Source organism: Parasteatoda tepidariorum, chromosome 10, assembly GCF_982258835.1.
Source record: "Parasteatoda tepidariorum strain Cologne lab strain chromosome 10, Ptep-v5.0, whole genome shotgun sequence".
NCBI classification, from domain to species: Eukaryota; Metazoa; Arthropoda; class Arachnida; order Araneae; family Theridiidae; genus Parasteatoda; species Parasteatoda tepidariorum.
This window is the reverse complement of record NC_141764.1, coordinates 19,211,225-19,238,194: the sequence shown is the minus strand read 5'-3', so window position 1 is coordinate 19,238,194 and position 26,970 is coordinate 19,211,225. Positions and strand designations below refer to the sequence as shown.

At 31.4% G+C, this 26,970-nt stretch overlaps 1 protein-coding gene across 4 annotated transcripts in view; it reads left to right on the top strand.

Moving 5' to 3' along the window:
* The window catches only part of LOC107438819 (uncharacterized), a 130,514-nt gene that overhangs the window by 58,102 nt on the left and 45,442 nt on the right, over positions 1–26,970 (top strand). For all 4 annotated transcript variants that reach the window (XM_087153915.1, XM_087153913.1, XM_087153914.1 and 1 more), the window contains exons 8-17: positions 1,497–3,095; positions 5,227–5,375; positions 7,022–7,385; positions 14,114–14,270; positions 16,623–16,741; positions 16,817–16,886; positions 18,159–18,199; positions 20,015–20,042; positions 25,673–25,735; positions 25,821–25,915. In XM_087153915.1, the coding sequence (XP_087010041.1) occupies positions 1,497–3,095; positions 5,227–5,375; positions 7,022–7,385; positions 14,114–14,270; positions 16,623–16,741; positions 16,817–16,886; positions 18,159–18,199; positions 20,015–20,042; positions 25,673–25,735; positions 25,821–25,915 (2,685 nt within the window). The remainder of the gene's footprint in view (positions 1–1,496; positions 3,096–5,226; positions 5,376–7,021; positions 7,386–14,113; positions 14,271–16,622; positions 16,742–16,816; positions 16,887–18,158; positions 18,200–20,014; positions 20,043–25,672; positions 25,736–25,820; positions 25,916–26,970) is intronic.

Below are 26,970 nucleotides of genomic sequence, written 5' to 3'. Positions count from 1 at the left end.
GCATTGAGGAGTGATATCTCAGAATTCTGTCTTTTTCACCTCTCTTTTTCTCTCTGGTGAACTAGACGTCCAAATTAACATGGCCAACGGTATCTCGCCCATAGTGGTGGTCCTGAAAGAGTGGATACCACTTCTGGAGAACGCACTAGGTCTGCTCATCGGGAAGACGGATTGTGCAGCTCATTGGAAATAAAATTTAAAAACATATTCACCTCTCTGGTGACTCAGATTGATATTCAATAACTTTAACTCATTGTTGACCTCACTACTGTTCTTCCTCCGGGAGTTGGCACTTCGCCCCACCTCCTCTGATGAAGAATTCATTTCAGCGGTGGAGTAAGAGAAGAAAAGTCTCCGCACTTGAAATTGAGACAACCCTTAATGCGCGCGAAATGTAATCAAGGAATTCTTTTTTAGTCACTTACTTCTCGTTACCATCTGCTATTTATTATACCTTTTGGTACTCTAGCTAATGAAATATATTGCTGCCAAATGTCTAAAAAAGGACAAACTAGTTACTCAAAAGAGAGAAATATCATCAAATTTATGAAAGAATTGATGTTAAAAAAATGCACATAAGTATTACGAAATAAATATTTTTGTCATATGATCACCAAATATCTACCTTGTTCAGGATTGTTCTCATCTTTCTTCCGAAAATAGCGAAATAATATCGTCGGATTCCATGTGATGAAGGCGGAGCCAAGTATCAACTCCTGGTGAACGAACTGTTGATGGCGGACACCATATTAACACCTCTCTATGTGTAGGTGACAAAATATTTTTCACAATAGTTTACTCAAAAGCTTGATCTGCTCTACCTCAAATCTTCACCCCATTTCAGATACCAGGTCTCTTTGACATATAATCGCAGTTCTCATCAATAACAGAATTGTGTAACGAAATTTAACTGTTCAGTCGTTCAAAAGCTGTGTTATCACTTTAACTGAGAAGCATAACGCAGAGCTCTTCGTACTTGCAGATTAAGAAACAGGCCCCCAAATCACTATTTTACAAATGGATATTAACCATTATGCAACAATTAATTCTAATTAAGGAACTCGAGCCGGAATAGCCTATTTAGTAGAACACTGGGTCCATATCCAAGGGATCGTGGGTTCGATCCCCTCCGGTCGAAGGCTCCCCGTGTAACAAATGGTGACTGATGCACGTTAAATCTTTCTAGTCGCTAAGTCCTCCATGTTCCCATAACAAATCATACCCCTGGGGGTACTGATCTAAGAGTTTCCTAGTCTTCTGGATTGGTTCGAAATTTAAAGGCTACGTAGTTGAACATTAATTTATTTTATATTCGTCGTTCTACAGCAGCAGATATAAAATAAAATAAAATAAGGAAACTAAAGGCTTTGACAACGATAGCGTCTTAAAGTATTAATCAGAAAAAATCATCAAAAGTAGATTAATCCACCCCACTTTAAAAACATGATGTTTTTTCTTATTTTTTAAGTTTATTCTATTTGTTTTCTTCCATCCAGGGTCGACAAATATCTTGAAAGACGCAACAGAAAAACGCTCAAAGAAAATTCAGGAAGCTTCAAATAAAGAGCCAACTAAATGTTTTCCTTCCCCAGCTTTGATCTCAGTGAAGATTGAAGAGGACTCTGATCAAGAAGTTGAAAAACCAAATCCCAAAATTAAAGAGAACTCTAACAATAAAAGTCTAGCCTCAACTGTCACAAAGCAAAAGGATAATGAAAAAGCACCAGACAAAAGCCAAAAGAAAACAACTACCGATACTCCCCCACTTGAAAAGAAATTGAAGAACACTAACAGCACCACAACTTCTGTAACCAAGGGAGTAAAGTACGAAATGGATGATGCGGAGACTGATTCAGAAGATAGTGAAATCAAAACTACAAAGACAGAATCTCCTTTAAAACCGTATGAAAATAAAACGCCTGAAAGTTCCTTGAATAAAGTCAGTAACACGGTCTGTAGTAACGCACAAAAGAATGCTAAGCTGAAAACAGATGCGATCTCGGATTCAAAATCTGTAAGCAGCGATGGCATTATAGACCCTCCTAATCCAAATGAAGCGCCTATAGATATTAAGCCGGTTATTAAAGGAGTATCTGTCACGAAAAAGACAACAGAAATAGTTGCAACAAAAGATATTAATTTGTATTTTGCCAAAAAGAGCGAACCTCATAAAAAGTTCACACTCAACCAATCAGTTCTTGATACTAAACCGCTTACTGCACAAGCAATTAAAAAAGTGTCCCCATCAATGCCGAAAAATTTAATAACTTTTTCACCATTGACGTCGCATTCCAAACAAAACGAGGACGCCCCAAAAGTCACTGTTAACAAATTGGAAGTGAGTCCTGTTTATAATCCCATTGAGAAAGACCCTGTCAAAATGGACAATGTACGAAAAGTTGTGAATTTTCAAGGTGCACGTTTCACTATGAGTCCAGACAAAACCTTAAACAAAGTTCAAGGAACCCATTTTGTTAAAGCATGTCCAAATTCAAACTTTGTCGCTACGAAAAGTGTACCGTTCAGACCAGTTGTGCAAGTGCAACCGACTAGCTTCCTGCAAAGTAGGCTGGAAGCTTTTAAGCAGGCCAGTAAAAATACAGCTGTTTCTAACTCAGATAACGCTGGAAATGACTCAGACAACCAACATGAACCTGCTAACAAACAAACCTGCAATCAAATAGGAATGTCCCCACAATCAAACTTCAAGCTTGCCAACAATCAGTTCACTGGAATTGCTTCAGTTTCGAATCACGTAACCAGCAATGGCACAGAGTTGAGTGATGATGCCAAAAGAGTGCAAGAAGCTCAGGAAGCACTTATGAACCTAAAAGGAGGCTTCATGGGGAAAATGTCTCCTGAGAGTGCCGTTGCAAAGAAATCCGCTGACGCTGGAATGATCCAGAATGTGTGGAAGGATGGCGTGGGTGTTAAACAGCGACCCATTCAACCAACCCCAATAAGATTCGAAATCCAAAATTCGGAGTTAAGTCAGCAGCTTTACCAGCAACGCTCCTCAAGTTCGACAGAAACTCCGCAATCATTGAATAAAAGCACGAATACTCCATACTTGGATGAACACAGCATAGATGAAAGTAAGTTTTTCATTACTTGTGCCTCTCTTTATATGAATTAAAAATTGACTAATGTCTTATAAATGACGAGCCAAGAGAATGCCGACTTTCATCGGTGAATGTCAACAATCACATCTTATCTTTGGTGAATGCCCCATAAAATAGTTATATCCGATTTGATATTAATTTATTTGTTGATATTACTATATTTATTCAATATTTTTACATCTGCTGATGATAGAATGGGAGAAACATCAGTGTTCGGAGTACCGGTTAAATGCACGTTGAGCAGTGGCGCTTAACCTTAAAAAACATTGATGTGGGGCATACCGGGCAAATGTATACCAGGCAGTGGCACTTAACTAGACCTAGTATACATTTCGGACATTTACCAAAGCGATTGTCATGAGATTGACAGCATTCACTGGTGGAAGTCAGCAACTACCGATTTCGATCATTCTCAATAACATATACACTGAGTCGTCATTGTGAAGGACCGGACTTCGATCCCCAGTAGTGGTTTGAAACCTACCTAGCTTCATATCGATGGATTCCAACTTGTATGTGGAAGTAAAGGTGGCCTTTGCTCAATGCTAAACACATTGTCACAATCAAACTCTTAGTCACGAAATTGTAGAGCTTCCAACTCCATTATCCCCTGGCCCACAACGGGCTAATGCAGGAATGTTTTACATAATATGAAGGGTATTCCAACAAAATTTTATCAAACAAATATAGCATAAGCAATTTAGTAGGCAAAATTGTGTATTAGATGAGAGATTTCATCAATGAAATATTTCATACAAGCTGAATTTCGTATTAAATCCCAGAATATTTTTGTCACCAGCTTTTGTCAGTTAAAAATTTTGTGCCGCAAGCAGGAGTTAGCACAATGCAGATTTAATTCATTCGATATATTTTCTTAACTTACGCCAACGAGAAAATTTAAACAAATAGGCTTTACTGCTGAGCTGGCTAAGTGATATTTTCCCGGTAATATTCTTGCCACTAACTTGCGAATACATATTTTTTATTCGTCAAGAAAAAAACTTTCTACAAACAAGATTATACTCAAACAATATTTTGCCAGGCAAGATTTTTTACTTAACAAAAACTTCATTCAAACTATTTTTTTGCAAGTCAGTTACTTAAACAAATGCCGCCTTGCATAAAAGTTCCTCAATTTTAAAATTTAATTTTTCTTTCTACGTATCATTTTTGCAGCTAACTATTGCCATGAAACCTTTTCTTTATTAAACAAACTTTCTCACGAACAACATTTCGCTCCTTAAGTAAGATTTTGCCCACCGGAAATTTTACAGCAACAGAAAACCTAAGTGATATTTTTATGATATTAGTTATATTTTGTCTTGTAGGTTTATATCTGTATAAAGTCAATCATTATATCGGAATGTAATCAATTATTAATTTAATCTCAGCATATTACTGAGCAAACGATAATTTCTTTTAATCAATATTTTGGATTTCCATTGGAAGGAATATCTTAAGTAAAATTTTTAATTAGAAATGTATTGAAGGAAATTTGAATAATCCACAATCCACAAACAGTATTCAAAAACCATTGGTAAAAATGTGATTGCTGTCCCAATCGCTCTAACTCTATGTTGCCTTGTTAAGTAAATAGTTTATTACCTAAAAATAAAACGATTTAGTTTAAACAGAAATTATTCACAAACTTATTTATTATTATAGCTATTGCCAACCATCGTTATCATTTACTAATAATACAATTTATTTGTGAGTGACTATCAAGGGAAAATACAGAATGTTTTTTTTTGTATATTTTTTAATAACAAATATAAAATTTCTTAATCTACATTAGATTTGTTTCTTTTAAAAATAAATAGGGAATTAATTACTACTGAAGTTCCACATTAAGTTAATCCTACAATTGAAACTGATTAATTTTAATCCAAGCATTGTTGAAGCCAAGCATCGTGAATTAAATTCGAAATGAAAGAATTAATAAGGGAAGTGCTCTAAATGATGAATTCCATCTTTAAAATTTTAATCTTCAAAAGCGCATTTTAAATGTTTATCATTAACTTGGAATTTTGTCAAAGCACCGCCAAAAACTTGCATAGAACAAAAAGATAATCTATTAATGATCTTTATTAATTTGTTTATCTAGCGACGGAAGATGGCAACCCTACTAGGAAGTCACAGAAGGAATATGACAGAGAAAATCTTTTGAAAATGGAAGCAGATTGTGCAAATATTTTAGCGGCATCGTTCGGAACTCAACCACTTTCACAAGAAATGATAATTTATAGAAGACCTGTACGTATAAATAAGTTATTATCGCTTGTAATTAAATTAGTAGACTCCTAGTACTTTAAGAAACTTCTTTCATTTTGATTTCAGGTTGAATTTTTGATTTTTTTTTCTTTGTTATTTTATTTGAAAGACAAACTTTTAGAGTGTAAAAATCAATTCATGAAGTTTGCAAGTTTTCTTTTGATAAGGTCACTTCTCAAAATTTGGAAACAATCCTATTAACAGCAGCTAATTCTGAATTCTTTTGATATTTTTGTAATATGCACTAAATATTCACGACTTATTCAATGCACTTTCATAGCTGACAACTTGCACGGCCGTTGAGAAATAATTTTCTCAGTGGTAGCAACATAAGCGTTTCGGTGGATTAAATGTTGAAATTTAAAGTTTCAAAAACGTTTTTAAACTAGTGCGACGAATAAATCATTTAAAACATATGTAGATAAAATTTATTTGTTGGCTAATTATGCTTACAGATGTCTTAGTAATTTTGTTTTTAGAAAATTCCTCCAATTTTAATTGTTGTTTTACTACCACTTTGTAAAATCTTTTTCAACGACCGTACAAGTTGGCAGGTATGCACTTCTCTATTTAAGTAAGTTTATAATAATTTTTTATCCTGACAGATTATCTTAAACAATACATTTGTGGTAGAAAGTACAGGCATTTCATCTTTAGACAATTCTAAATTTCACACAAAATTACTTTTTTTGCGGACATATTTCAAAGAAATATAATAAAATATTCAATTACTTGAAAAATTCTTTTAATGATAGATAAACAAGTTTAAAGTAATTACTTTAATCTATTTTTCTTTAAATAATAGCTCGGTTTTGTGCATTACTTTTTTGATATGCATCAAAAAGCTAAATTTCTTTTTCTAAAAATATTTTATGCAATAATATTACCTATCTGTTACTTCATTTATTAAGGATACTGCCAAGTAACAGTCCCATTTAATTTTTATAATCTTATTTTTATTTGAAAACATCAATACATTATTTAAAAACAAATGATGTTACATTTTATTGCCATATTAGAAAATAAACTTGCATCACTGGTATTTAAATATTTTCAAGTTTAGTAGCGTTTTAATTAAGATGTATAACTTTTTTTAAGTTTCTAGGGATAATTTTCCAGTAAATGTTTTTTAGAAGAACTGAAAGCATTTTTTATTTACTTATTAGATGTTAACTTAGTACAAGTATACGAAATAATTCATGTGTTTTTGTAGTAATTTTTTTAAAAAAAATATGCGTCCCAGATTCTTTTAATATTAGTGAACTTTATATTAATGATTTAAACCCATTTCAATTTATTAATGGACAATCGCAAGACATAACGGACAAGTTCGAAAAATTATTCTAGCGCATTTTCGTAACAGCATTCAAAAATATACTCTACTTTACTGTGAATAAAAATTTCCTGTTTAGCAATAAAAGTAAACAGAATATTGTTGAATTTCAACCGAAATAATACTTTCTCCGGGAAAAGACATCAGGTATTTTTGTAGATCCTAAAATACCATCTAAAATATTCCGATTGCTGTTGACGGCGTTATGACAGAAATTCCAATCATCTTAAGTTGAAAAATTCTTTGAGAAAATCGCAAGTTCTCGAGAATTGTTTACTTCTTTTCCCTTTCTTAGTGCTCACCTGAGGATTCGGATAAGTACGTTTTCGGCAGAATCATCCCCATCCCCCGCATCCTCTCCATCCCGCTCTTCCGCATCCCGATCTCCATCCCCACTCTCCTCACACAACCACATCCCCTGTCCCACCTCCAGATGAAGATGCTGAAGAGGAGGAGGAGGATGGAGAAAGTGTTGTACCGCTCCTCCCCTCCCACGGCTGTCGACGTTGCTGTGGGCGACTCCTGTCCCCAACAGGAGGATGGAGACGATCTTCTATTGGCTGAAGAGCAGGTGATGAGGGAAGTTTGCACAACTTCCACTAACACAGATTTCACATCTTCTGAAGGAACACAAGTCCGAATGTCACCTTCTATTCCAGGTAAGGCTTTTCTCCTTATCTCTCCATTAATTAATGGAATATTGACTTGAGGCGCATTTCTTTTCTATTAAATTTTGGTTTAAGGAGAGTAAGCGGAGATTCTCCTTAAATTTATAAATATAAATCTCATTTTTTTCTTTCGGTTGTTAGTAGTTTTCTTGGAAAATGTTGACATTTCGAGAATTTAGTTTGACTATAATAGTCATTTTGATTTTCTTGGAAAGGAAAAGATTGTGTTTTTAAACGTAAATTCCACTTTGGTTGTTATTAGTTGTATGCAATTTTCAAACGAACAAAATGCTTTGCTCTTGAAATTTGAAACTCTTCTAATACTTTAGAAAGAGATTGATTGTTATAAATATTTGTATATTAAATATTTGTTTTCGTCCAATTGAATTTTTCATAAAGAGCACACTCTTATTTTTGTGTTGTCTTTTTAATTTGTATTGAGAGAGCTTCTCTAGCAACAAAGTGTAAATTCTCCTTATACTTTAGAGCATAAATTGCTCGGAATATTATATGGAATAAGTTTGGTAGCTCTAAAAATCTATACAATTTTCTTACAAAATAAAAGGGTGCACTTAAATTTAAAAAATTAACTTTCACCGAATTTTTACGAAATAATTTTGGTTGTTATTAATTTTTTATCTTTTGCATTTGTTTTCATCTTTTATTCCACGAAATTATGTTTTAATTGAATTTAACTTTCCAAACATCTTAAGTTCTTTTTATATTTTAGTATTTAAATTCCGCTGATTATTTTATAAATTAATTTGATTGCTATTAGTTTCTAAATGATTTTCGTGCAAAAAAAAAAAGATTATTCTTACATTTCCGATCACAAATTTCACTGAATATTTTACGAAATTCGTTTACTTGCTCTCGTTCTTTATACAGTTTTCTTACAAACGAAATATTGTGCTTGAATTTTGAAACTAATTATATTGTTAGTAATTTTTGCATAATAAGTATTGTTTTCTCCTGAATTTTATATTAAGAGTTTACCTTCCTTAGCACCAAAGTAAAAAAATTTTATTATGTTACAAACTTAATTCTGTTGAATATTTTAGGAAAATTAATATGATTGTTATAAACGTTTATTTAATTTTCTTACGATATAAAAAAGTGTGCTTAAATTTCAAAGCGTCACCTTCGCTGCTTATTTGTGAAAATATTTTGTTATTAAATTTTACATATTTTGCATTTTTTCATCTTTAGTCTGCTGAATTTCGTTTCTTTAGTTAGAGAGTTTAGTTTACTTAGCATATAGGTGGAAATTCTCCATATATTTTAAAATATAAATTTCGAAGCTTCTTTTTACGAAACTAATTTGATTGTTTTTACTTTCTTAATGATCCTCGAATGAAAGAGAAGATTATGCTTACATTTCGAAACTTTAATTCTAATAATTCCTTAACGAAATTGGTATAGTTGTTCTAAATTTCTTAATATTAGTATCTTATCAAAACAAAAATTTTGCTTATATTTAAAAACACTGTATCTCTCGTAGAAGTATTTTTCAGAGACTTGGCATTAAATTTTACGTAGGCTTTGATATAAAAATTTGTGGTACCTGTTGAACATAATTTCAACCATATACTTCACCTATAAAACTGCACCGACTCATTCGTAGTCGATGTTTTTCTCGACTAGAATTCTACTGTTAAATAGTTGATAGTTATACCTTTTAACTGATAAATATATCATATAATCTGTTTTGAAATGACAAAAATAAAATGATTCAATATATGCAAGCTTTAACAATGCGTGCTTCGTTTATTTTAAAATTATTACTTTTGCCGGGTTTTTTTTTTTTTTTTTTTTTTTTTTTTTTTTTTTTTTTTTTGCTAGGTGACAAATTATACTCTATATGAATTGCAAGGCGTACTTAATTTGAAAATGCTGCTTTACTCCGAAAGTATCTTGACATACTATATTTTAGTCAAAAATAAAATTCGAAAAAGATTTTGGAAAATCGCTTTATCGAATAATTCTGTTCTTTTTTAACCTTATACTTCAGTTTTTTTAAAACAAAATAAACTAATTTAAGTCCTTTTGGGGGATTAATCAATACTGAAACAACAGATAAATTGCAAATTTATGAAAAAATAATTTAGTCATATTTTCTATTAAAGAAGTTTCCTATAAAAGAATTCTTTTACACTTTAACGTTTTGGGAGAAATATTTTCTTAACCCCTTGGGGACGGTTGATTCAGAAAAGCATTCGTACAAAATCAGAATCAAGTTGTAATTTAATGAAAAACGGTAACTTAAATGCAGTTTTTGCTAATTTGACAGACTTATTTCGCTTTTACTTTAATTATTGTTAGCTTAATCATATATATAATCAATGTTAATTCAAAGTACAACTAACTAGTTTTATTTTGAACAAAGTAATGGTGAATTAAATAAATCATACAACTATAACTCCGCCCACAAATAAACTGCTAAAGAATTACTTTGATTACCAGTTTTATCTTTTTACCCTGATTGATACGGTTTTATGCTGGCACGTATTTGTGACAGTCGGCGCGAAAGGGTTAAACAACTCTCAATTTAAGAAAATAAAGCTTCATGCTTTCCGAAATCATACTTATCTAATATTAATTTCGCGATCCATTTTTTTCATATAATCGCCCGATATTTTTACCTGTAACCATGACCAGAAAAGAGAGCAATTTCATCTTTTAATGTATTTATTTTACTATTTCTTCAACTTTAAACAGTATTAGCTAGGAATTTCCAAAACCAAGTGAGATTTCACAGCTTTGAAAGAGAAAAAAAACGCGATTTCTTAAAATTCTTCTCTGGCTTCTCGAAGAAAAGAATTCTGACAAATTGATTAATTCGTTAAAGAATGCTTCAACCAACGTAGTATGCTTTTTGTTTTGATTCAGACATTGTTTGCGGTCTTTTCTAATCCAAATATAGTTCGTTTTAATGCTCGTAATTCGCTTATACGCTTTCAATTAAACAAAGCCTGCTGACCCAAAAATGGTTTTATTAATGCGAGTCGAATTAATCCTTACGCGTTTTCTATCTGTTATCCACTAATGAAAAATTAATTTTTTATTTTTATGATTTCATTACTAGCCGTGACCCAAGAATGAATGACATTTTTAGCATTATTCTCACTACTACAGCTTTTACATTTTGAGACGTTAACTGTAAATCGTTGAGATTTGTTGAACCACAATTTATTTGCACAAACACAAAAAAGCCGCTTCCCTTCATTTTTTTGTATTGTAATACACTTGTTACTGCGATTAACCGAAATTGGTGGTTGTTGATTTCCACCGGTGAATTTTAACAATCACATAATCGTTTGGCAATGTTCGAAATATATACAGAGTTATTCACAATTCCCTCCGGGGTTTCGAAGCGTTATATTAAAAAAACGAAAACGAATATGGCAAAAAAGAACCTATGATATTATTCCGAAAGTATTCAAGTTTTAATTTAAGCAGTTGCCGGTAGATGGCAGTAGCATGTACCACTGAAGCCAGTTGTAGTAAAGAAAAATGGCGTTTACAGGCGGGGGGAATTATGAATAACCCTGTACTAGGTCTAGTTAAGTGCCACTGACCGGTATACCATACACTGATATTTTTTTAAGGTTCAGTGTCACTGCCCGGTATGCCTTGCATCAATGTTTTTCTTTAAGGTCAAGTGCCACTGCTCAGAGAGCATTTAACAGGTCCACCGAACACTGATGTTTCTCCCAATCTATTCTCAGACGATATTAAAATATCGAATAAATATAATAATATCAACGAATAAATTAATATGAAATCGGATATAACAAATATTTCGGACATTCACCAAAACGATTACGTGATTGTTGACATTCACCGTCGAAAGTTGACATTCTCTTGATTTCGGTCACTCGCGGTAACAGCCTAATCGTTAAGACACACGGTACCCAATAAGATCGCCAAAGTCAAGCATCACTGGCAGTAGCCAATACGGGAGTGGGTGCCGTCATAAGTCTATGAAGAAATCGAGGGTGTGCGGTGTCAGTCCTTGTTAAACTGTTCAGCCATTAAGTGCTCGACTTCGCACGCAGGTTCTCGGACTACGAAAGTCAGTATCCATCCAACAACTCCTAGAAAAAAGCAGGCCTCAGCACGGGTTACCATAAATATCATTTTGTAGTCCAAACGTAATGACATATTTCGTATTTTCAATCACTGTGCAGCTTAGTACCCCGAACGTAATGACATCTTTCTTATTTTTCATCTACTGCGCAGTTAACTTCGTTACGTCGGACTACTGAATTGATCCGTGCTGAGGCCTTCCTTCTTCTAGGAGGTGTTGATCCATCCCATCTGCAAATGATCAAGAGTGTGATGGCATGTGTTTGATCATCCTCAGAGATGTTTCACGGACCATCGCCAATAGAACGTTCTGAACCGGGTTCATATCCCGGAGATGGCTAATCGATACGAAACGTAAAATGACGTAATAACTTCAGTGGTAGATGGATCATGGCTTGAAGTCCCCTTGCCGTTAGACTAATCGTGGGAGGTTTTCGTAGTTTTACTCACCATGCAACATAATTGCGGGTTAATTCCATCAAAAAGTCCTTCACGAAGACAAATTTCTCCTAATACTTGATCCAGGAGTTCCCTTGTCTTCTGGTTTCGGTTCAAAATTGCAACGCTACTAAATTGAACATTAGTAGTCGTAAACACAAAAACTTGGATCGGCTGTTCAACGACGGTTATAAAATTAAATAAAACATTCTACGTAAATAAGCAACAACTCAAACTAAAACTTACCTTAGTTTAGAAACTTTTTTGACAATATGATCTCACGATCAACTTTTGTCAATAAATTTCCTTTTTTAAGTTTATTACAATCCATAATATATTTTAAAAAATCTTATTTTTTGATTGCCTAATTATTGCCTTTTTATTTCTCTAATCAATTTTAATTCCATTTGCACACTGAATTGACACCAAAATTCCATTACAAATGTATGAATACAGTTATTTTGAGACAAGTATTCTATTCCAAATGCAATTCCCACTATTTTGTAATAATTGCAAAATAAAAAACAAAAAGTATGCCATTCCAACTGCAGCAGTTTTGTTTTCTGACAAATTGAAAGAAACAAAAGTATTCCGTTTTGTATAGTAGACTCGTTATTTTCTAAAAAGAAGTAAGTAAATGTGATTGTTCTAATTCTAAACTTCATTACTTTTTAAAAATGCGAAAGAACTAATACTCCTTTCGATATTTACCATCGTCGTTATCTCATGGATGGAGAAAAATTAAAAAGCATCAGTTGTTACAAATGTAATTATCATTCTATACAAAGATCGATTACCTCACAGCGGATTAGTGATATTTTTTAGACATTAACATCAAAACAGTTGTTACAAACTTTTTTCTAATCTATCTCTTTTCTAAATACTTCTTGCATTTAATTTTATAATTCTATCTATTCTGTTCTATTCTATTCTATTCTATTCTATTTCTCTGTTTGTAAAAAACAGCATTTTTCTTTTATTAGTTCATGATAAATCTAATTCTTGGTTTTGTCAGAATTTCGACCACTCTATTAATCAGCTTAGCTTTTTTTTTTCTTTTTTTTTTCAAGTCGCCTATGAACCTGCCTTTCGTAAATATCTATGTATATCTTTCAGAACTATTAAATTTATTTTTAACTTCAAAATATTCTTACTTTTCAGACTTGAACAAAAAGATTTTCACTCCCAGATTTAATTCAAAATATTTTTACTTTTCAGACAATCAGAAAATTTTCCTTCAAAACATGTTCAATTTTTTAGACTTGAATCAGCAGAACTGGTGCAACAAAAAATTTTCATTCCCTTGGGATCAATAATAATTCACTTCATTGTCGGCTATACAAGTATATACAGTCAAACCCCGCTATAGTAAACCTTCAAGGGACCGAAATTTTGGTTCACTATAACCGGGAATTCACTATATCCGTTACGCAGGCAATTATAACTAATGGTTTCCAAACTTCAACAAATGGTAAATAACAAATGGTTTCCTTTATTACTCATTATTCAAATAAACGACTGAAAAATATAATGTAGTAGCAAAAAATGTGTTATTTTTTATTACTCTTCGCCTTGCGTGCAAAAAACAATTTGTAATCTTTAGCTGATGAGCAATCCTCAACATCAGATATGGAAACACTTCCCGACTCTCAAATAGCTTTTCCTGAATTTCTGTTATTCCGCTTTTTAAACCTGTCTATAGATGGTTTTGAAAATCGGTATATGTATTTATTTTGAAGTAGAAATTTCAAAATTATTACCCAAAAAAATGAAGAAAAAAATCAGAAAAAAGTTAATTATAGCCAACTTCCTCGTTTTTTTTGGTTCACTATATCCACACAAAATAACATTATACGTGTATAGCAAGGCACGGGACCGAACATTTCGTTCACTATATCCGGGAGTTCACTATAAACCGTGTTCACTATAGTGGGGTTTGACTGTACTAATAAAGCGACCTGAAGAAAGATATTCGTCGCGGCCATTTATGAGTAGGAAAAATTCGACGTTCTTCGTCGTTCATTGCTTTTCCCCAAACTTAAACAAATCTATACGTATAAATTTGCAATCTTGACAATGCTTGTACAAATTTATGCGATCTTGGGTTAATAGAGAGACGAATGAATGCTAAATAAAACATATAACGGTTTACTGAACATTTCTATAACACAAAAATTCTTTTTTTCGTGCAGTGAACACGACAGCGGGTCTTCGCCGTTTCGCGATGCTGGAAACTCGTCCTCTTACTTACGAAGATCACCTGTTGCCTCTTCCAGACGATGATAATCCACTCATTATTGATGAGGGAGGAGATGATGCTACAAAAGAATCTTCAGAATCACTTCTAGGGTGAGTTTAATTCTAAAACTTCCAACATTAAACAATAATATTCAGAAGGATTCGAAATTAGAGGAAATAAGTTTTAGGAAGGGTGTGTTAAAAAAAAGGAAGAGCACTAATTTCAATAACTTTTGATCTGAGATTTTAGCTTAGTAAGATGCAATCATATTTACGCAAAACATTAATCTTAAATATGCTAATTATTATATCCTGTTTTTAAGTCTAATTTCCGAACTTAAAGTATCGCCTGCATATTAAGTTAGTTATATTACATTAGTAAAGTTAATATTTAAGTTTCGCCTATCGAACTTTTATAATTGCATTTTACTACGTAAAAAACCAATCATTATATAAATGTTTTGTTTACGCACTGTTCATCAAAATAACTCCAACTACGTAGCAATACGTGGTTGGAAATACAATCCTAATCGCCTGCATAAAGTTTCACCTATCGAACTTTTATAATTGCATCTTACTACATAAAAATAACAATCATTATATAAATGTTTTGTTTACGCACTGTACATCAAAAGGACTCCAAATCACGTAACAATACGTAGTTGGAAATGCAATCCTAATCACCTGCATATTAAGTTTCGCGTATTGAACTTTTATAATTGCATCTTACTACGTAAAAAACCAATCATTATATAAAAGTTTTGCTAACGCACTGTAAACCAAAAAATGACTCCAAAACACGTAGCAATACGTAGTTGGAAATGCAATCCTAATCGCCTGCATATTAAGTTAACATATTTAAATTTCGCCTATCGAATTTTTATAATTGCATCTTACTACGTAAAAGACCAATCATTATATAAAAGTTTTGCTAACGCACTGTAAACCAAAAAATGTCTCCAAATCACATAGCAATACGTAGTTGGAAATGCAATCCTAATCGCCTGCATATTAAGTTAACATATTTAAATTTCGCCTATCGAATTTTTATAATTGCATCTTACTACGTAAAAGACCAATCATTATATAAAAGTTTTGCTAACGCACTGTAAACCAAAAAATGTCTCCAAATCACATAGCAATACGTAGTTGGAAATGCAATCCTAATCGCCTGCATATTAAGTTAACATATTTAAATTTCGCCTATCGAATTTTTATAATTGCATCTTACTACGTAAAAGACCAATCATTATATAAAAGTTTTGCTAACGCACTGTAAACCAAAAAATGTCTCCAAATCACATAGCAATACGTAGTTGGAAATGCAATCCTAATCGCCTGCATATTAAGTTAACATATTAAAATTTCGCCTATCGAATTTTTATAATTGCATCTTACTACGTAAAAGACCAATCATTATATAAAAGTTTTGCTAACGCACTGTAAACCAAAAAATGTCTCCAAATCACATAGCAATACGTAGTTGGAAATGCAATCCTAATCGCCTGCATATTAAGTTAACATATTTAAATTTCGCCTATCGAATTTTTATAATTGCATCTTACTACGTAAAAGACCAATCATTATATAAAAGTTTTGCTAACGCACTGTAAACCAAAAAATGTCTCCAAATCACATAGCAATACGTAGTTGGAAATGCAATCCTAATCGCCTGCATATTAAGTTAACATATTTAAATTTCGCCTATCGAATTTTTATAATTGCATCTTACTACGTAAAAGACCAATCATTATATAAAAGTTTTGCTAACGCACTGTAAACCAAAAAATGACTCCAAACAATCCTAATCGCCTGCATATCATGTTAGCATATTTAAGTTTCGCCTATCGAACTGTTATAGTTGCATCTTACTACGTAAAAAACCAATCATTATGTAAAAGTTTTGATTACGCACAAAACACCAAAATCTCTCCAAATCACGAAGCAATGGTTGGAAATGCAATAATAAAGAGGGACTAACACAAGTTCAGTTCCGACTGACATACCCAAAGGTTATTACGATGGAAAATATGTATTTATCGTCAGTTTATATTGAATTCGAATAGGAAAATTTCTGATACGCACATGCTAAATTATATTCAAAAAAAAAAAAAAATAGCAACACACAAAAATACAAAAATAGCATTATTTCTGTATTTGAATAAATATTTTCTTGGATGCAAAACCTGAGAAATAAATTTTTTTACACCGTTTGATGTGTTAAATTTACGAAATAACGAAAAAATTAGGAGTTTTTTTTTTTAACGAAAAAAAGTATTTTAAACCCTCATAGATTTTTTACGAAAATTGTCCGCAAAAAAATGAAAACTAATAGATTTTAGTTCGCGGGCCGCCAGTTGGAAACCCCTGTTCTAGAGATAATCGACCAGGTCTGTAATTTCTCTTAATTGCTTACACCAGTGTATTAGAATCATTCCAAATTAATGTTATTATTTTTTACAGGTCGAATAACAATGAGGAAAATACAATGTGCTCTTCTTCGCATGTTATGAGTTCAGCTTGTATAGAAGCCTTGGCCGAGGAAATTTCCATGGGCAGCCATTCCGATGGTTCTCTTAAAGGTATTTATAATTCTAAGCCATTTTCAAAAAAATTTTTGGTTCGTGTATGCTTAATACTTTCCTATCTTGTCTCAGATAGCAAATGTCCGACTCCTGGTTGCAACGGCATCGGCCATTCCACCGGCCTCTACTCGCACCATAGGAGGTAAGATGTCTCAACTCAACTCTAAAAAATTTACGATTTATATGGTTCCAGTAAAAAATGCAAATATATATACATAATATATATAGTGGTTGGATAAAATAATGGAAACACTTCTATACTAACGCATTTCTTTATCTGTCTCAAATATTACTGAGAGAGTAATTTTATAAATTTAGAAGTGTTTAGGTTATGCTATTTCTCATACTTATCAATGAAGTTTAAAGTTTTAGAGGTTTAAGGGACAGACAATAAATTAAAAATGGAAAATAGTGCTTTTGAATACCCTAAGCCGAAAAATGTAGTAATAAATTTGTAACTTGTAACAATTAATTTGGTCAAAATTTCGTAAGCGTGGATTAAATATTTTTGAAAACATGGACGTTTTTATTATAAAAAATATTTTTTTTTGTCTTACGTTTTTTTTTTGGTATAACTATTTAATAATATTATTATATGAAATTAAACGAAATTTTCAGAACAATTTAAAACTAGTTAAGAAAATTTTGCTTTAAAATTTGAACAAAAATTCGTTGAAAATTGTGCATTATATGAGGAATTAAAGTAGCTCTTTGTACTGCTCATGTGCGTAATTGAATTAACATTCATAACTTTGCAGTGAATCATATTAAGCAACTAATAAAAAAAGTCTGATTTAAATTTCTCAAAAATTTAAAAAAAGTTTAAAACAATATTCAAAGTAGTTTTTGTGCTTTTTTTAGAAAAGAAAAAGTTCAAAATGATAAGGGGTTTTCCCCAAATTTCATTTTGTACTACTAAGCAAGTTCATTAAAAAGTATCTTTTTTTTGCATGTTTTCTTTCCTTTTACAATAATATTTCGGTATATGAATGCTAATTGTAAAGTATTTTCTTTTGTTATTTAGTTCTTGTTTTATGATGCAAAATATTATTTGAAGAAAAACCCCTTGTCATCGTATGCTTTCTTTTAAAAAATACAAAAACTACTTAAAAAATTGCTCGAATTTTTTTAAATTTTTAATATATTTAAATCGGATTTCTGCCATAAGTTGCCCATTACGATTCGCTACAAAATTATGAAGGAAAAAAAATGTTAATTTTTTCCGCGCATGCACGCATATCTAATTATACATTTCCATTATTCAGGTATTATGATCAGTACTTCAACACTTTAAAAAAGCGTCAATTAATGTGGGTATAATATACATTGAATATATTTATTTTATTTAATTGTAGATGTGATTATTCTATCAATGTTATATGAATGTAATAAATATTTATATTTCAAAAAATAGCTTGTCTGGCTGCCCAAGGAAAGATAAAATTACGCCTGAAAGTACGTATATTCATATAATATTGCTTTTAATAAAATTATAATTTTACTATTACAAATTATAGAATTACAAATTGCCCTTACAAAAATGCTACTAAAATATCATATTTCTTCCATATTAAAATTAACTCTCTATGTATAAAAATGTTAAAAATTATCTTTTTAGATATTAATGTGTGAAATGAGTTAGAAGTATATTAAAATCGACATATTTAGCAATAAAAAAATTGCCAAATAATCATGACCAATGCTTTACATATTTGTTTTATCGATATGCTTTAATCTATACATATGTGAGAAATTAAAGAGAAGAATTTAAACGAAGATAAATAAAATAAAAAAAAGCTCAACTTTCTTAAAATGAGAAGAAAAAAATTACCCCTCTAAATAAATAATAATAAGAAGAAGAAAAAAAAATTTTACGGGGCCAAATGAGTTGTTAAGTTACGTTATTTGAAGTATATAAATTAGTAAAGCTGTTGTATAGTTAATGCTTCAAAGAAAAAAAAATTTAATATGCAAAAATATGTTTAAAAAAAGTTTGAATGCTAAGTATAAAACATTTTTCAACGAATACGCGTAATAATGTTTTTTTTTTTCAATTAGAACACATGAATGAAAATGCTTCTTTTTCAACACTTTTCAATTTTTTTTTACATCCTTAACTATTTTTGATAAAAAAAAACTTTCATGTGTTTGTAATAAGAATTTAAAAATATATTGTGCTTCCAAGTTTATGTTCTCTTCCAAATTAATTCTTTAATTTTTCAAAGTCTCTCACATCTGTAACTACATATGTTTATTTGCTTAATAATGATGCAAATTATACGTTTTAACAATTACTTGCCTCACTGATCAGTGACTACTAGTTCCAAACATGCGTCCTAGAGAAACTATACGTAGAGGAATAGGAGGCAATGCGAATAATTCTCATATTTTCATCATTTTTTCAAAAATAAATTTCAAACGAAGAGCAATTTTAAAAATTTAATTTTTTGGTTGTCAATGGAAATCGGAAAAATTTGTTTTTTATTTCTTAAAAAAATAATGAGCGTGTGTGGTAAAAAATATTTGAAATAAATAAGTCGAAAAAATATTTTTTCGATCAGAATTACTAAAAGAAATTTTTAAGAAAAAACGTGTATGAAACTTTTAGAAAAAGAGGGGGGGAAATAAACATTTTTTTTTAACAGAAATGTTTATTGACGTAACTGAAGCAGAACGATTCAAGTAATAACAATAATTATATTTTATTTCTTAGTAATCGAATTTTCAGTCGTCTCTTCAGAATCATTTAATCTGATCTGAAAAAGCAAATAATAAGAACAATGTAGTATTTTTCGTTGCAGAAAAATCCGTACTTTTCTTGAAACTTAAATTCCATTAAAAATTCCAAAAAGACTCACATTAAAATAAAAATCTTCTCATTATTTTCGTGGGAAAAATATCGGCATAGAAAAAAAATGTAATTGTAATAACTAAACAAAAAAAATTTAAAAAAAAAAAAAGTTTCTTTTCATTTTTCTAGTCAAAACAAACTCTTATAACATATCCAATCGAAATTCAACAAACGAAACTTTTGGCAATGGTTGAAATCATGTGAGATATTCAACCAATCAGAGTTCTTTTAACAGTTGAAGAACTAAGCAATAAATAAAGTAGAATCCAAATAAGAAAAAAAACTGAGGGGAAAAAAAAAAGCTTATCTATACTTTTAAGTTATAAATTCCCAGACATTTTGCTAATAAACTATTAAACTTGGCAAGTATCACCGTTCATAAAAAATAATAATTTTGACACTTAGAATTTTCGTTTCAGTTCTTGCCATGCACGAGACGATATTGAAGTAAGTTATAGACAAACTATCAGTTTTATTGCACGATGCCCTAATTCGTTACGCACGTTTTCGCTTCATTTTTCTTAGTTTCAATTTTATTTATTTATCTATTTTAAGTTTTATTTTTGAGTTTTCATTCCTAGTTGTGCTTATCTTCCTCGCATGAAATTCTTCTTGTTAAACTGACGTGTTGAACTGTATTTTTGATGTTTACGAATTATTATCTGTAGTTAAATAGTTATTATTATTATTATTTTCATAATTTTATATCTGATGTTGTGTACAAATACTGCTTTAAGAATGAAGCAGTTTTTGTAAGTACTACCAAACATTTGCATTAGAATAGGTTTCGCGATTTCTTCCAGTTTTATGATTGAGTAAGTGGTCTAATTTTTTTTTATTAATATTATACGGTGCTGACTGAAAATACAGTGCATTGCATTGCAGATACATTATATTTGCAGAAGGAAGATGCTTTGCAGACTTAGGGACGAAAATTAAATATCACTATTTAGACAAATTAGGCCTTGTTTCCAATGTATTTTTCGCATTGAATTGAAATTTATAATACCAAAGTGATAGAACTAATTGATCAAAAGTTACAAAAATCTTTAAGGAAAAGAAATGCAGTTTTTAACTAATGATTGTTTACACGTAAGAAAAAAACTGCACAGTAGACCAGCTAGTAGTTATTTTTTACGTGTTTCTTTCGTTTAATTTAACGAAATCAATATTAATTCAACAAAACTAATAGTTTCGAAATTATTAAGGTTTTATGCGTATCAGTCGAAGTACTATAATAATTTTACATAATAATTATAATTTAGGAATAATAAGTCGAAGTATAATAATTTAAGAGGTTCAGTCGAAAATAATAATTTTCACGAACAACTACTTCCTCACTACTACTGATTTAATCGCTGGATTTTTATTTTGTGGAATTTAGAGTAAAAAACATAAGAAATAATGTCTCATTTGCATAGACTGCATTTCCAAATGCATAATTAGGTATAAATACAGAACTATACGTATTATGCATAAAACCTTGATAACTCATAACTGTTAGCTTGACTAAAACAATCTTTAAAAGAAATACATTGGAAACAATAGCAGTAAATTAACTCAGGACCTTATTGGATCGATATTCACGAACCTTAGCTCAATTAGAGTTCAAAGAGCCGTTATTTTCCGATATTGGTTCTATATAGAATTGTCAGAATCATCCGATATTTTATATTCAGCCAATATAGGCCCTATATTTTCCATATATAGGCTGATATTGGTTTTATACAGGACTAATATTAAAAAATATAGACATTCCAATATTGGTCCCAGGGTGCATGTTTATATAAGGACCCTATATTGAGCCAATTTTCAGCTCAACTGGAGCCACAGTGATTCTCAACCTTTTTTTGTGGCGGCACACTTTTAAAGATTTCGAAATTTGACGGCACACAATGAAAAAAATTAGATTAAAAGTTGTTTAATTACCTATTTCACACCGTGTTAAATAGTTTGTGGTAATAATTTTGAATGTGAAATAAAATAATATGTACTACAAAGGCACATTTATTAAGGGATTAATTATTTCTTTCGACCATTTTTTTATTAGTTAGTAACAGTTATTAATTTTTTTGCTAGTTATTAATTAATTGTTAGCTTGTTTTCTATAATTATTAACTGTTATTTTTTTGTGATTTCTTGTTAACTAGTTTTTTTGCTGATTATTAATTGTTAGGTTAAATTTTGTTAGTTATCAATTGTTAATTTGTTTTTTATATATTTGTTTTTTTTTAGTTATCCTTTGTCAATTTGTTTATTAAATTGCATAGCTTACTTTAATGATTAGCTCTTTTAAAATTGTGTGTCATATACAATTTAAACACTTCCATCTTATTTTAAGATTGTCAGAGACAATATAATCGCTGACAAAGATGTTCACGCTGTTAAAGCATGGAAAAATTATGAAAAGTATATATATATATATATATATACACTTTTCTTTAATTTAAACTTTACTCGTAATAAAAAAAAAGAATTATGATTTTTATTGTATCATTTCTAATATTTGGCGGCGCAATTTAAGAATTTGGCGGCACACAAAAGTGCCGAGGCACAGTGGTTGAGAATAACTGATCTAGATAGTAATATTTTAGGTTAAGGTGTAGAAAGGGAACCCCTTGATTTGGCGATAATTTTCATTCAGTTAAAATGCAGCTTCATATCTGGCTAACCTTGCTATCGAATATTCCTTGCTACATTTGTTTAGATGACGTCACCTTTGGGTTATCGCAACTTTTGTTCACCGTTAGGGGATGGTTATTTTCATACCTATTTGTATAGTTTCAAATCACTACATACAAATACAAAAAGAGCCCTCAATTGTAAACTATTACCATATTTCAGTTTGTGTCCCCTGCCCCGTCATGGGTAGAAGACATCAATTTTCTTATTCCACAAACCTATGAAAAAAATTAGACCACTCTCAACAACTTAATCATAAAATTGTTTACGAACTTAAGAATAGTTAGACCACTCTCAACAACTTAATCACAAAATTGTTTACGAACTTAAGAATAGTTAGACCACTCACAACAACTTAATCACAAAATTGTTTACGAACCTAAGAATAGTTAGACCACTCTCAACAACTTAATCATAAAATTGTTTACGAACTTAAGAATAGTTAGACCACTCTCAACAACTTAATCATAAAATTGTTTACGAACTTAAGAATAGTTAGACCACTCTCAACAACTTAATCATAAAATTGTTTACGAAGTTAAGAATAGTTAGACCACTGACAACAACTTAATCATTAAATTGTTTATGAACCTAAGAATAGTTAGACCACTCTCAGCAACTTAATCATAAAATTGTATACGAACCTAAGTGATAGCTAGAAAAGGCAATATTAAATAACAAGTAAAATGGACTCTAAATGATTGTTCTATCTAATACCTGGGAACAAATTTTTTGATGCATTCATCCAAGTACTTGATCTCACGTAATTCGGGTGTGGTGATTTCAAATCTAAAATCAGTTTGTTTGGGAAAACTATAGATTTTTTTTCGAAATGATATTTCTAGTTAAGTTTATTGAGTGGACAAGCTTATAAAGAAAGTATTGGTTTACATACATACCTATCCGCTTAAGACATATATCATTAACGTCACGAATTGAAATGTATTTCTACCTACCACTCCCTACGTAAACGAGAAGTGGAGACACTTAGTGTTCACTCGATCGAATTCTGGCGAGGAATATATAATTACATTTCATAAAAGCTCCAGCTTGTAGAGAGAAGCCAATTTCATATTCGAAATCATTCCAAAAATGTCAAAGATCCGTTTGAAAATCTCGTGTAACGTAAGGAAAAAAATATTTCCAAACTTTATCACTTCTGTAATCTCGTGGGTAATTATGATTATTATCGAACTATGTTCCGGATCTAACTTTGATTCATTTGCTGTCAATCTTTCAACAACAAAAATTGCTTGCGGGGTAGCAGATGCGTGCCAAGAGTTTAGGCAGATCAGGACTTTCTAAAATTCCGTGAAATATTAATACAATTGTAAATGATAAAAATGTCTGAATACAATTGATAGTACTTCTAAATATCATTTTATTCTTATGTATAATGTCTATTAAAGAAAACATTCAACAATAATATCCCAATTGAAAAATGCACACCTTATAACTATTTAAAAAATTATAATTTTCTCTAGGAACTTTAATAATTTTTCAAACAATATAGCTTAAATGTGTACTAAGTAATAAATTACCTTAATTATTTATTGTTACATTATTCTGGATTTTGTGTTTCGATTATCGGTTGCTCGAGTTATACTTTTAGCACAGATTTGTAATTCTCGTTGGTTTATAACAGGGTATATACATATATAAACGAAAATCTTATTGGTTTATACACGACAACATATTTTACAATAAGAAAAAATAAATTACAAATCAAATAAATACAATAGTCTGAATAAATTACAATAAATAATATATCAAAGTAAGCGCCAATGTGATTTGTTTATTTTTATTTATCTGCTGAAATTTAATACCGGAGATCACAAAACTAAAATTCAAGCTGTTCGAAATAATAATGTATGATTTAAAAATGCTCAATGCACTTAGAAAAATCACATTTTGAAGTAAAAGTAGCTATTTTTTTACGCTATCTTAGAACATGCAAACCTCTTTTTTAAATGAAATAAATAAATAGTAAAAGAAATGCCATTTAAAATAAAAATGCTCCAATTTATTATTTTGAACAAATTACATATTTTTTTTCTTTTTTTAAATAATTGCATTATTAACAAGTTAAGAAGATGATAATAATGTAAATAAACAATGTGGTTGGAAATTATTTTACCCAATTTAACGTCAGAAATAAATAACATAAGAGCTAAATTACGTTACCTTTACAAGTAACAGCAACATGTATGTTTTATACCTATCAATTTTTTTGCTTGCATGTTGCTTCGTGTAATTGATGCTGTATCACTTTATGTTTTTAGTGTGCTGCTTCATTTTTTTTGCTACTTATTTCATACTTTTCATGCACAAATAGCGTCTACGTTGCTAAATAAGACTTCCTACTTTGTTTCGATATACAGTGGTTAAAAAAGAATCATTCTAACTTTCGACCTAATTATTAAATGTGCAGTCTTAATACACTGGTGGACAAAATTAAGAGATGGAAAGCAGTTTCGCACATTCATTCGCACATGCAAGATACCCGCACACCGCTCCATGTGTTTAACAATGCTTTCGTGAATGCCCAGAGGTACATGCAGGAGGTCCTAGAGCCCTATGTGCGTCTTTTCAGGGACGCTGTTGGCCCTGAGTTCATTTTTATGGACGACAATACTCGACCACATAGAGCTCTCATGGTTGATGAGTATCTGAAAAGCGAGGATATTCAGCGAATAGACTGGCCAGCCAAATCCCCTGACCTGAATCCTATTGAGAGCCAACCTCCCCCCAGAACCATTCTGGAGTTAAAAATCGCTCTGGTGGATGAATGGGAGGGTCTTCCACAAGTCCTCCTTAGCTCCCTTATTAACAGCATGCATACTCGTTGTGCATGCTGTCTGTCTGTCAGGGGTGACCATACACCATATTAGAGGCAATACACACTGTACAAGCCTCACTTTTATTGTCATCTTTTATCCTTAAGTTCAGGCTACATTGGATTTATTGGCAATAGGTCTTGCCTGTGAATGGCACTTTCATTTTTGTTTTACATACTTTATTATCATGGAATAAGCTATATCCATACCAAATTTCATTTATATATATTTAGTATTTTTTGAGATATTTGGGAAAATGTCTTCCATCTCTTAATTTTGTTCACCAGTGTATGTCAAAAAGCTGGCAGGTGATTGCCCATTAGTGTAGCATTAATACAACTCAAACAATCAAACCAAACTTAAATTTAAAGATTCAAACCGAAAAATCAGTTTTCAAGATTTTGAAAGTTCTATTTATTTTTATATCATTCCGTTTTTAAAATGGTAGAAGAATCAAGATAAAGCTAACTGTAAACTAAACGTCATTTGCACATTTAATTCGTATTTTATAATCCATGACATCTTAATTTTCATTAATTTAAATTGTGATCGTTTCAGGTGCCCGACACCGGGTTGTAATGGAAAGGGACATGTCAACAGTAACAGAAATTCCCATAGAAGGTATTACTTTCTCTACTACTCTTAATGTATGCATGCGTTGCCATTATGTTAAATTATCTCTGAATGAATCGCCTGTTATTTCCAGTCTTTCAGGATGCCCCATTGCTGCAATGGAAAAAATGGCTCATAAAGAACACAAGACTCAAACTAAAACTGTCACAACTACTACAGTTACACAAAGTAATGCTTAGTTTTATTACAATATACTGTTATGGTGTTTACATATTGGGGTACAAGTACTTTTCAACGGAATTTTTCATAAAAACTTTTAGAAAAAATTTGTCAAAAAATCGTAGGAGATTGATTAAATTAAGTATTACCTTTCGCAAAGCACTATTTTTACCCAATTTTCTGATAACACAGGAATTTTTTCTTGAAAGAACAACTAATCTTTATTTTATTTACTTATTTATTTATTTTACTTTCTTGTTGAAACGTTGTGAAAGTTGAACGGTGTGTGTCTCGTTTCAACGGTGTGTCAGTTTAGAAAGTGTTATAGTGTTGAAAAAGTGTTAATAAGAAAGCGTTAAAGTGCTGAAAAGTGTTAATTAGAAAATATTTTAGTGACTTTACTTTAGCTGAAAATATTTCTAAACGGGAAACATTTCTTTAAATTTTCTTAAATCATTTTCAGCAACAATCCCAATTACTGAATTCAATTCGGCTAGTTTTGTTTTTATTTGGAAGAAAAAAGTTTCTCATTTCTTCAAACTAAAATTAAAGCTAGTAATTTAAGCGCTCTAGTCTTTTTCCTTGAAGTTTAGTAGTAGTAGTAGTAGTTAATTTACGTCGCACTATAGCAGCACAATGGGCTATTGACGACGGTCTGGGAAACATCCCTGAGGATGATCCGAAGACATGCCATCACAATTTTGATCCTCTGCAGAGGGGATGGCACCCCTGCTTCGATAGCCCAACGACCTGCACGCGAAGTTGAGCACTTTACGGTAGAACAGTTTAACGAGGACCAATACCGCACACCCTCGGTCCCTACGCAGACTGATCCGAGTGGTCACCCACCCGCGCACTGACGGCAGCCAGTGATGCTTGACTTCGGTGATCTGCTGGGAACCGTGTCTTAACGATCAGTCCACTGTGGGACCCTTGAAGTTTAGCGGTCCCAGTAGAACACCGAAGTCAGGCATTACTGGCTGCTGTCAGTAAGCGGGTAGATGACCACTTTGATCAGCCTGCGTAGGGACCGAGGGTGCGCTGTATCGGTCCTTCTACCGTAA